Genomic DNA, 11,822 nt, shown 5'->3' on the forward strand with positions numbered 1-11,822 from the left:
GGACAAGAAGCTGGAAGGAGCCTAGACGTGCCATGCAGAGTAAGAGAGAGACCTAGGCTCAGGAGCAGCAGGGGAGCCGGGAGAATCCAGAGAAACGGGGACACGTCACAGGGAGGGAAAGGAGGCATCTCCGGGAGCAGGAAGACAGAAGAGGAGGGAGAGAGCTCCCTTCTGCAGAGGGAGGAAAGAAGGCACCCTGGAAAATGGTCAAGATTACAGAAGTGGAAGAGGTAGAGGTGGGGAGATACTGGGAGACTCCAGAAAGGGGAAGGAGAGAGGAAGAAGAAATTGCTAAAGGAAATCCCTGGGGAGAAGGGGAGGAGAGTGGGGGAGGACAGCTGGAGTGGCAGCTCCCAGGGCCCCAAGAAGGGCTCGCTCTACATCATTGTCCTTGAGCCTCCCCCAATGTCAGTGCCCAGCCAGTCAGGCCTGCACGCCCCTCCTACGCAGCCACAGGTGTGGGCGGGCATGACGGCAGGCCGCCAGCCGGCTCAGGCCCCAGATGCTCCACTCACCCAAGGCAGCCAGCCGACTTTCCTTCCTGCCAACCTGCCACCCCCTCCAGCAGGCTGGAGGACCTGGGACCCTCCTGGGTCACAAAACAACATGACCAAGGGGCTCCGGGGCTGTGTGGTCTAGCCCCTCCACTTTACAGAGGGAGGATCAAGGCCCCGAGAGGAAAGAGTGCTTGTCCAAGGTCACAGAGCAAGTGAGTGATAAGGCCAGGTGAAAAGGGATCAGGGGCTAAGTTGCAGTGGTGGGTCCTGTTCCCTCCTGGGCAAAGCCAATAACAGGAGACAAGACAGGTCTTGGTCGCTAGCAAGTCAGTCCCTGATCAGTCTAAGCTCTGTGGAGTGTGGGGTAGCAGGCAGAAGGGAGTGAGGGCTGCCAGGGGCTGGAAGGGAAGCAAAGGAAGTCACCATTTATGGAGCACTGGGTGGGAGGGTTCTGCAAGGGCTACAACGGCAGCTAACATTATTGAGCACTGACTAGGTACAGTGTTCCCACCACTTAAGACATTACATGCAGATCTCATTTAATCCCCACGACAACCCTATAAGGCATGTATTGCTGTTATTCTATTATAGGGAAGAAACTGAGACTCAGGAGGGTTAATTGGCAAAGTCCGCAGACTAACCAGTGGCCTGGTTCTAACTCAGGCGGCTGGCCACTGCTTTGAGGACCTCTCTACCCCAGCATTATCCGAAGATGCTCAGATCCCAGAGTTCCCAAGATCCCAGCCCAGCCCTGGCAGAATCTAGGCCCCAAATACCAATGGGGTTACAGTTCTGTGTTGTGGAGGCTTCTTGTGGCCCAAAGGAAGTCTCAGACTTGAACAAGCCCTGTCCTAAGGTGCTGGAGTCTGGGTTCTAGTCCTGGCTCTGGCACTAACATACTGTGTGACCTTGGGCATGTCCTTTGCCCTCTCTGGCCTGGTGCTCCTACCTATATCATCAAAGGGTAGGACCAGATAACAAGAGCTAGTAGGCACTGTGCTAACTCTGTGACAGGCACGAAACCCTCCCAGCAGCCCTCTGAAGTAGGAGCTATTATTGTCTCCATTTTACAGACAGGGAAATGAGGCAATGAAAGGTTAAGTAACTTGCCCAAGGCCACAAAGCTAATCAATACGTGACCCATCTGGATTCACACCCCATTGCTTTTGATGCAGAGCCCCTGCTCTGGCTGCTGTTCTGCATTGTTTCCCTAATGACTCTCTCAGCCCCTGCTTGGTGCCCCAGAGAGATCTGCCTGTGTCCCTCTGCACAGGCACACATGCCATCATATTTCCACATGGGAAGCACACACACCATCCTGTGTCTGCAGGACACGACATGCGTTTGCTCATGCTTCCACGCCCACTCCTGTGCTTCCACCCAGTTTCTGTCTGGAAGAGCCACACACGGCCATCCATGTCCACAAGAACAGGCCAGCTCTGGCAGGCCCACATGCACGCATACACACGGACGGCCCCCTTTTCTGGGCTGACTCGTGGAAGCCGTGTGCCAGGCTGCAGCACATGGCCACGTGGTAGTGATGTGAGCTGCCACGCCCCTTCTCCTCCGCCCCCCTCCAGTGCCTGGGTGGCTTGCACGTCACATCCCACACCTGCCGGCACCTCCATCCACGCTGCCTTCCTCACACCTCTCCCCTAACAGAAGCGGGCACCTTCTCCAGGAAGGAAGCAGGCACACGCCCAGCCTGGCTCCCACAGCCCAAAGATGCCAGCCAACCTGGGGGTGGAGAGGGAGAAAGAGGCATCGATCGGAGGCTCTGGGGGCCCGAGGTCCACGGTTCCTGTCTGACGCTAAGCCCTCCCTTAGGTCTGAGTGCCAGAGCTGAGCTCTCAAGACCCTAGAGATTCCAGCTCCCCTTCGCATTGCCAGATATGGAGCCAGAAGGGGGACCAGGGGACTTTGGCTCTGCCCATCACTCCCGAGCAGGACTGTGGTGCCGAGAGGGCTTCTCTGCCCAAGTTACCACTGCACCCCCTACAACCCCATCCCCGGTCCCTGCTCTCTCCTCTCTCTGCCCAAGCATCTCAGAGTTCTGGGTATTTTTAGGCCTCAGCTGACAGGCTGTGAAATCGCTCCCTTCGCACCTCCCTAACCAGGCGGGGGCTGGAGAGGGAGGAATGGGGTTCTGTGTGCGGGGGGTACACACACAGCCGATTCATCAGGCTCCTCCAGGGCTGGCAGGTGCCAAGCAGGGAGTAAGGGGTGCTTCCCCTTGAGTGAGAGGATCCTTCCATGGGGCCTGGAGAGAGGGAGAGGAGACAGGGTGGGAAGGAGGCTCCGCCCCACTCCAGGGACCTGAGAACAAAGCTTTAGGGGACTCCGAGCGCTAAAGCAGGCGCTGGGGCCAATACTGATTCCCAGCCCTCCCTTCCGAGTGATGGGCCGGGAGACAGGCTGGCTCAGATTCTAGTGGGATAAGGGAGGCACTGGACAGTGTCGCCCAGTGGTTAAGACCTAGGTTTGGGAGTGAGGCTGACTTGCGATCTCATCCCTGCTCTACTGAGTGACCTGGTGAGACACTCCCCCTCTCTGGGCCTCAGTTTCCTTATCTGTACAACAGTGGTAATGATATCTCCCTGAGGGACTGCTGTGAAGATTAAATGGAAGATGTAGGTGAAGAACAAGACAGTCTGTGGACCCACCAGGCACTGCTAGGAGATTCTCCTTTGCAGCTTTCCCTTACCGGCAAATCCTCCTAACTATTTCTTCCCTGGGCTGCCTTCCTTACCGTGATCCCTGAGGCAGGAGCCCATAGTTCAGCCTGGCTCTTTGGTGCCTGCTGGACCCTCTCCCGCAGGGGAATAAATCCCCAGCTAAGGTGGTTAGCAAATGTAGACCATCCCCCCCGCCCCCGCTTCATGCTGCAGGGCACACATACACATCACGTGTGCACACGGACCCAAATGCCAACATGCCTGCATGCTGCCAGTGCCCGGGTGTGAGAGCGTTTGCTCTGGGATGGCCCCCTAGGGAAGTGGGAAGATGTACCCAGGCCCTGCTGTGAATGGGCCCCTGTGCCAGGGGCCGTGGGCACGGGGAGGGGGGCGGCCTGCCCAGTTGCTGTGGAGACAGGTTGGCTCTGGCGGGGCTCTGGAGCTCAGGCCTGGCAGCTGGAGCTTGAGCTGTGCGGCTCCTCCAGGGCTGGCCCCGATGCCCACGGTGGGGGCAGTGGGTGCCGAGCGATTCTCAGGAACCTTAACCGCGTTCGCTGGGCCCTGGGCCTGTCCACCTTGGCTCTACATTTCTCCCTGGGAGGCTTTCTCTGATACCCCAGCGCCCTAGGTAAGCCCCCGGTGGGGAGGGGACATCTGTGCCCACCTGCGCCAGGCTGTCCCCTTGACTTCCCATTACCCACCACAAGCTTTCGAAGGCCAGGGTCCCAGACCACCTGGTATGGGTGCTTTGCACACAGCCCTGTGCAGGTGAGGGACTGAGGAGGGTCTGGGCAGAGGTGGGAACAGATACGTTAATGGCTGGGCCTCCAGCTCCAGATACGGGCCTGTCTCCAGGCTCCCCACCCTCCACACTGCCACCGAGTTAAAGTTCTTTACAGAGATATGCTTGAAAGCCATCCATGGCCCACCATTGCCCTAATTAAAAAAAAAAATGAAGTCCAGCTATCCTATTTCAGAATGCCAGGACCTTCATAATCTGGCCCAGCCCACCTTTCCCAACCCTCAACTCCTGCTATTGCCCCCCAAAGGCCACCCTTCCAGCCCCCCACGCTCAGACACTCACTGCTGCCTCGACTGGCCAAGACCTGTCACACCTCCGGGCCATTGCATGGGCTGACCCCACCACGCAGAATGCCTCCTCCCTGCCTGCTCACATGGCAAGCTCTTATTCTCCCTTCAAGACCCAAAGCCCCGGACCCCAGCGTTCATGCTCCTGGGTCTGGTGGTGTGGCTGGAATCCCAAATCAGCTTCTAACTGCAAGTGCCCCCGTCCCAGGGTGGTCTGAGGATGGACGAGCTAACGTACGTCGTGGCACCTGTGGAACGCTCCACACATCTTTGCTGTTTTGATGGTAACTGGCAGACTCTGCCTCGGTGAAGCCCTCCCCAGGCCTCCTCCACCAGGGCTGAGGCAGGCCTGTCCTCCTCGGAGCTGCCGGAACCCTCGTCCCACACATCAATCACTCGGTGCAGGGTGATGCTGATAACAGCTGCCGTTGACTGAGTGTTTACTATGTGCAGGGCTTTCTGCTAAAGATGTTTTCTGCCTTATCTCATCCTCCAACCCCATGGGAGGTAAGAACCACCATAATACCCATTTAACAGAGGAGGAAACTGAGGCCCGGGTGGTGAGTAACTTGCTTCAGGGACACAGCCGCAAATGTCTCTGCCAGAAGCCGTTTGACCCCGAGACCTAGCTTAAGCAAGCCATCCCCTGCTTCGCGGATGTAAAGTGCGCAGCTCATACTGCATGCTCCACAGATAAGAACTTGCTATTATTGTCCTATTGTTATTATCAGGGGAGGGAACAGGGGATGTTGGGTGACCTAAGAGGGGCTTCCTTAGGCTGAGCCCCCTAAAAAGCAGGGGACTCCCATTTTCCTGGACAAAGAAAGTGAGGGCTCAGAGGGGCCCTTGGGCTGCTGGGACTGGGGTTGGGATGGCAAGGATGTGTACAGGGAGCCCCAATGTCTGGACCCGGTGGACCTGCGGAACCTGAGGGAGGCTGGAGTGAGCGAGTGCGCGAGGGTTCCATGGCAGGCCCAGGCTGGGCAGAGCAGGAGAGGGCCTGCCGTGCACTGGTTGATCTAGCCACCCCTCTCCGGCCCCGATGACACCACCCCATGGTAATGAGACGGATCCAATTTGTACCCAGGGCCCCGCCGGGAGCATCTGCCACGGCAGGGTTTCAAGTAATTTAATTGGACACATTAGCCACACAGCTCTGTCCTCTGCTCCCCTCGTGGAGGGCCTCAAGCGGGCACCCCTCGGGGCCTCCCACACCCACCACCCCGCCTGGCTGGAAGCAGGGTGCCCGCTTCGCCAGCTAGCACTGTGAGACGGACCTGCTAGGACGGACCCCTTGGCACCCCACCTCTCTCATTTTGGGGGCTCCTGAGGGCTCTAGAACCACAGGGCTGGGGTTTTGGTGTTCTCTAGGCCTAAAGTTCTCCCCTTTCTCTGATGCAACCAGCAACTCCCAGCTGGGGCTCAGACCTCTCCCGCCTGCCTCCTCCAATGGGCAGAAAGGGTGCCCCCTGCTTTCTCCCCGAGCCAGCTGGAGAACTCCAACTTCCTGCACTCCAGGAAGGGCATCGAAGAAGAAGGGCCACTACCAATATTGGGGTTGGGTGGGCAGTTCTCTTAGGGCTCTGGGAAGGGGTGGATACACACACACACACACACACACACACACACACGGAATCAGACAAACACATATGCACACCCAGTTACACACACACACACACACACACACACACACACGGACAGACCCACACGCTATTGTGGACATGCCTGTATCTGTACAGGCCAAAGCTCCCCCACCCCCCCACCCCCCATCCACGCCCGTGCACGCCACACAGCCAGGTGAGGCCCTGCTCCCAGCAGATGGAGCCCTCGGAGGCGGCCAAGCCGGCAGGTGGGAGGGTGTGGCAGGGGGCAGGCAGGGCCCCTGGAGGGCACAGGCCCCGCCTGGCTGGGTACAGGGCCAGGGGAGCTGCCCTCCCCCAACGCTTTCCGTCACAGCTCCCCGGGCACCTCGACACACCTCGCTACAAATCCACTCATTAGCTGCTGTTTACAGCGGGCACGGAGCTCAGGCGAGCACAGCGATTACGGCCGTCCAGCTGCCACCAGCGCGCACACACAGGTACGCACGCAGCGCAGCGCTTCTGTGCACCGGCCCCGCCCTCCCGCTCCCTGGGTGCTGCAGCCCCACACACTCAATCCCTCGGATATGTCAACTCCCCAAATGTCCCAGCTCACCATACCGGTCGGCTCCCAGCCCAGCCTCACAGGCGACACACCTCTTCCAAGGGGCTCCTCCAGGCAGAAGCTGCAGAGATGCCCAGGGCAGGCCCGACGTGCCAGCCCACTTTCTGACCAACTGGGTCCCGAGTTCCAGGCACAGGCTCTGGGCGCCGTCCAGCCCCTTCCACAGGTCCCATGCTGCCTGCCAACTCCATTCCAACCCCTGGGGAATTCTGCTGGGTGAGACCAAAGTCCTGCCCTCCAGACACAAGTTGGACAGGGCCCAGCAAGGCTGCCCCTGCTGCCCGGAAGGTCAGGGACATCCACGTCCATGGAACTGGCAAGGTCCACCTGGTACCACTGGCTGGGGTCCCCTGCCAAGGCAGGTGGGCACCCGGGCTGGCCTGGCACAGGCTGGCTCTGGCACCTGGCCAGACCAGTGACCGCCCCAACAGAGAGCGCTGACCTTACCGGAGGCGTGTGCCACCTGCCCGGCACTGCCCAGGGGACAGGGCGCCGGCTCCACGCAGGGCTGCCCGTGCCCACCTGAGAGGCCTCCGTGCCTCCGAGGAGCCTGGGCAGCCAGCTGTTCTTCCAGCCAAGAGTCCTCTGCTCAGGACTGGGCCTCCCGCACGCCCCCCCGGCCCCGAGGCCCCCCGACACCACGAGGCCCCCCCTTACCACTCCTCTCCCCGCTGTCCCCAGCCTCACTCCCCTGCGGGAAGCAGTTACTGAGAACGGTCCATCAGATTCAATAAAGATTCAAAGCCCCTGAGAGAATGGGGGTGGGTGGGCGGGGAGTGCGGGTGGGGAAAGGAGGAGTGGGAAGGGGGGGCCCCACACACTCCTCCTCCGCCTGTCCCTCAGGCAGGGCTGGAGGGGGTAAGAAGGGGACAGTCCTCCACTGTCACTCTATGTTGCCTGCAGTGCCCCTTGGGCCTGAGCTTGGGGTCAGCCAGGGGCAGGGCCCAGCTGTCCAGGGCCTGTCTTTGTTCGCCTGAAACCCACCTGTTCCTCTGCCTTCCAGCTGTCCCTCACCTGTCACCTGCTGGCCTGTGGGTTCCCACCCCAGTCCAGCCTGCTCTAGCCCCTCTTCCCCAACCAGGAGGCGCTTTGAGGCTCTCTCCCTCTCCACCATCCCCCAGTCCTGAGCACCCAGCCTGTCGGTCAAGCTGTCCCCGCAAGGCCACTGAACAGCATGACCCAAGGCCAAGGGGCAGGGGGCAGTCCTGTCTCCCTGGAAATGCTACAGCTTGGGGGCACTGGCTACCCTGACCCAAACCCTGCAGAAGTCATTTGTCCAGCCCTGCATTTTGGACCTATTCTGTCCCAAGTCCCCCTCACGGCCATGGCCCGCTGGGAGGTCACTTGATCTTCAGTCCCAGACTGTGAGCAAAGCCCAGGAGGCAGGCCAGGGAAGTCTGGGCCCGTGCAGATGGGGTAGCTGGGGGTGGGGGGAGGGTTTGTCAGTGAAACGGTCAGTCAGGTCTCCTTGGACAGTCCCACACCCCAGCCCCTGTCCCTAAACTTGATGGCCCTCACAGCGTACACTGCTGATCTGGCCTTGCAGCCCCGATTCCTGCGCCACACGCCACCCGACAGCCTCTGTCCCTAACTTGTGCCCAGGGGGTGGAGGGTTGGCCTGGACAATCGTGTGGATCCTCCTGCCTTGAGAGAGAAGACTCTATGTGCCCAGGCCCCCTGGCCCATGCAGAGGGTCCCCCACACTCCCTAGGAATGACCTGCCTGGAAGAGTTGCTGTAGGGGGCAGAGCCCACTAACAGGTGGGACAGGCAGGGAAGACTTCAAGCACTGCTCTCCCCAAGGACAAGTTCATAGAGGGCTGGGGGCAGGGCTGGCAGTCCTCAGTACCTGAACCCTCTCCCAGAGCTGCTGCACCAGCCCAGACTTTGCCTCTCTGGCCTTGCTCACCCGCAAGGTCACCTCTCCCTCCCTCTCTCCCTGCTGCCGTCCTGCCTGCCCACTGCAACACTGACCCCTGCGGGCCTGCTGAGGCCCTGCCCTGCCGGGGGACAGGGACACAGGGAGGCCTGGCCAGGCCAGCTTTGGGATGGACAGAGGATGGAGGCTGAGGGCCGCGAGAGGGCCGCATGTCTACTGGAGGGGACAGAGGGGAGATTGCAGGCATGGCTGGGGGGAGGCGAGGCAGAGTTTGGAGCAGAAGCGAGGGCGGGTGGCTGGTCTTCGTTCTTCACTGGGCTGTGGCTTTTCCCCACAGTCCCTTGCTTCAGCCACCAAAGATCAGGAAGAGAATTGCCTGGAGGCTAGGGGCCCACAAGGGGAGGGAACTGCTCCTGTCCCCGGTCAGGATAAGGGTCTTAGCAGCAGGCTGAGCCCTGTGGGTACTTGCAGAGCGCATGGGCTGAAGGAGGGGGTACACAGGGACCTTCTGGAACCATCCTGGGACAAGAGGACAGGAGATTAAGATTTTTTTTTAAAGAATTGGGCCGCAGGTGTTCCAGGCAGTGGGATGAGGGGATGAGGATGTAAATGGTACTGGCCTTTGGGGGACCAGATGGATGGGCCTGAATCACACGGGAATTAATTTGCATATCTTACTCCCACCTGGTGCCTGCCTTGGGGGACACATACCCTGCCTGGGGGAGTAGGGTTCTGGGGAGCCTGGGGTGAGCTGGGGTGGAGGGGTGGTGGTGGGAAGTCTGGCTTGGAGCTGTAGGGATTATAGGAGGTGGGCAGGGATGCCAGGGGGCACAGAGGCCAGATTGAGGCCCCCAACCCCCTGGCCCCTCAGAGATCCCCAGGGGACTAAGATCAAAGGCAAATTCTGCCCTCTCCAGCCTATGTCTGACCCCACCCAGCCCAGTGTCCACATCAGAGAGAAGTAAACGTAAGGCTGGTCTGATTCCCGGTCAGAACTGCCCCTGCCACAGGACTAGTGGGTCCTGCAACCAGACTGGGCAAGACAGGTCTCCAGCCCAGACAGCGAGGCCCATTCAAGGGGGAGAGGGAAAAGTCTGGGGGCCGCCAGCACCCCAGGGGCAGCACTGGGTTCCAGGCCCTTTGCCCAGAAGATGCCAAGCACATCAAGTTGGCCTCCATGGAGAGGGCAGAGGTGCTTGGAGGAGTGGTGATGTCATGGTGCCCAGGCGTGGGAGGAAAAAGGAGGGAGGGAGAGGGGACGAGGGCAGGGCCCCAGGTCACTGGCCTCACAGGAAAGGGGAGGCTGCCAGCCTGGCAGGGCAGGGGGAAGGGAGTGTCCTCACTGCACCCCCCCTTCCATCTTCATACCCTGGAGCTGGTCTCTGAACTAAGCTGTTGGCTTCTGAGAGGGTGATCCAAGCAAGAGAACACCTCTGTCTTTGGTCCAAGTGCTGGAAGCTGGCAGTCTCTTGGGGAAAGATGCCAGGGTAGGTGACCTGGGTCCAGAGAGATGAAGGGAGGGATCTCCAAAGGCAATGTCCCTTCTGCCATTACCTAGAGGACATTCGTTGATGGGCATGAGGTTCCAGAGAGGGAGACTGAGTCTCTTCCACCCATATACGCAAGCGATGAATGAGTGCAATGCCTGGCACCCAGGAGGTCCTCCTCAGTGGGCTCGGGCTGCCATGACTTGAGGAGGGTAAGAATGGAGGCAGGGACAGGCTGAGGCTGCCCCTAGAGGGAAAGAGCAGATGTGGGGCTGGGGCAAGAGTGGGCAAAGCCGGCGCCCACTGGACTGCCCTCAAAGGCCTTGGGGCTCTAGGCCCCTTCTGTGGAGGGCCTTAGAGCTATCCCTTCCCCCAGGACCCCCAACCCCCAGAGGTTAGCAGGAGTAAGCCTAGAGGCTCTTTGTCCGGGAGCAAGTCCTCAGGCTGAGGTGTCGTGCTTTCAGTATCAGACAGAAACCCAGAAACCCAGAAGCGGAGACCCTGCTGCCAGAACTGGCAGACTGCAGGTGCTGGGTCAGGGGTGGGGCACCCCAGGTGGGAGCTGAGACTGAGACTGGGCAGGAGCTGCAGGGGACCTGCCTACAGGTGGGCGCCGTGTGAGGAGGCGTCCGGAGCCAAGGAGGAAATGGCAGAGCAATTTCCCGAGGAAGGTGGAAAGATTCCTTGGCTTGGCTTCCAGGATGCCAGGCAGACGTGGGCGCCCAGGCCACTCCGCAGCTTGGGCTCAGGAGAAAAATGCAAAGGAGTACGGCCCCTCCCCCTGCCAACCCTGCCAGGACTGGAGTGAGTTTGGGGTTCTTTGCTTCCCCCCCTCCCCAAGCCCAGGAGAACATTCCCCTGGTACCCCTATTCTCACCAATCTGTGCTCTCTTTCCCCTCAGGTACCCGTACCTCCCCTACAACGCTCCTGCGGCTCACCACCCCCTAGAAGCCCCCCTCCCCTGCTGCTGCACCAGATTCCCACTTGCCCCCTGGCACCCTCTCAATTCACAGTGGGCACCGCCGATGTCACTCTGCTTCCCAGTGCCCACAACCTTGGCCGAAAGCCGCCCGGGATCCTTGTTCTAGGGTCCCCTAGCACTGGCACCCGGGAGGCACTGGTGCTGGGGACCCGGGGGTGTCTCTGAGGGCACTGCGGGGGCAGCGGCTCCTCGCTCCGCCACACACGTTGTCCTTGGGCTGCTGGGGGTGGGGGGGAGGTCCTTGTGGGGACACTGCAAAGCCGGCGCCCGGCATCAAGCTTGGCAGTGCCCGGACCGCGGGGGGCCGGGGTCCGAGCTGCTGCCGCTCAAGCCCGCGCCCCCGGTGTGGGGTGACCCTGGGTGGGGGGAGTCCGTGCGGCTCCGGCGGACAGCAGCCCCGGCTGGGGCTCCGAGACGGCTCCCGGCGCTGCCGCCGTCCTGCCCGCGGTTCGGGGCGCCCCAGCCCGCGCGGGGCCGCGCTTACCTGGGCTGGCCGCCTCCGGGTCCCGGTACATGGTCCCCTCGTCGCCGGCTCCCTCCGGGCTCTTCAGAGCCGACCGCGGCCGCGCGTTGCTCCGCCGCCGCTGCAGGGCATGGGGCCGGGCGACCCCCGGGGGCGGGTCCGAGGGCGGGGGCCGCGCGGGCTGCACCGAGCCGCCGAGCCGGGGAGCGGGGGCCGCCCGCCAGCCCTCCCGCCCTCCCGCCGAGCACGCTGCAGCCGCCGCCGAGCCGCGCCGAGCCTCCTCCCTCCGGCCTGCGCGCCGCGTGTGCGCGCCGGAGCGTGTGTGAGTGTGTACGAGGCCGTGTGTATGTGTGTGTGTGAGCTCGTGTGTGAGCGCGCCCGGGGCACCGCCGGCGCCGCCCGCCCGCTGCCGAGCGCCTCGGCCACCGCCTGCTGCCCGCTGCCGGCCGCGCGCCGCACTGCAGCCCGCGTCCGCCGCCGCCCCGAGGGCACCACCGCCGCCCCGCGCCCCGCCCGCAGCCCCCGCAGGGAGGGCACGGAGCCCG

General features: G+C 61.6%; 1 protein-coding gene across 2 annotated transcripts in view; it reads right to left on the bottom strand.

Moving 5' to 3' along the window:
• SYT7 (synaptotagmin 7) overlaps window positions 1-11,359 on the bottom strand; it is a 64,119-nt gene extending 52,760 nt beyond the window's left edge. For both annotated transcript variants that reach the window (XM_055091697.1, XM_028501493.1), the window contains exon 1: window positions 11,299-11,359. In XM_055091697.1, coding sequence (XP_054947672.1) covers window positions 11,299-11,329 — 31 coding nt within the window. In that variant the 5' untranslated portion in view covers window positions 11,330-11,359. The remainder of the gene's footprint in view (window positions 1-11,298) is intronic.
• Window positions 11,360-11,822: the final 463 nt, after the last annotated feature.

Source organism: Physeter macrocephalus, chromosome 16, assembly GCF_002837175.3.
Source record: "Physeter macrocephalus isolate SW-GA chromosome 16, ASM283717v5, whole genome shotgun sequence".
NCBI lineage: Eukaryota > Metazoa > Chordata > Mammalia > Artiodactyla > Physeteridae > Physeter > Physeter macrocephalus.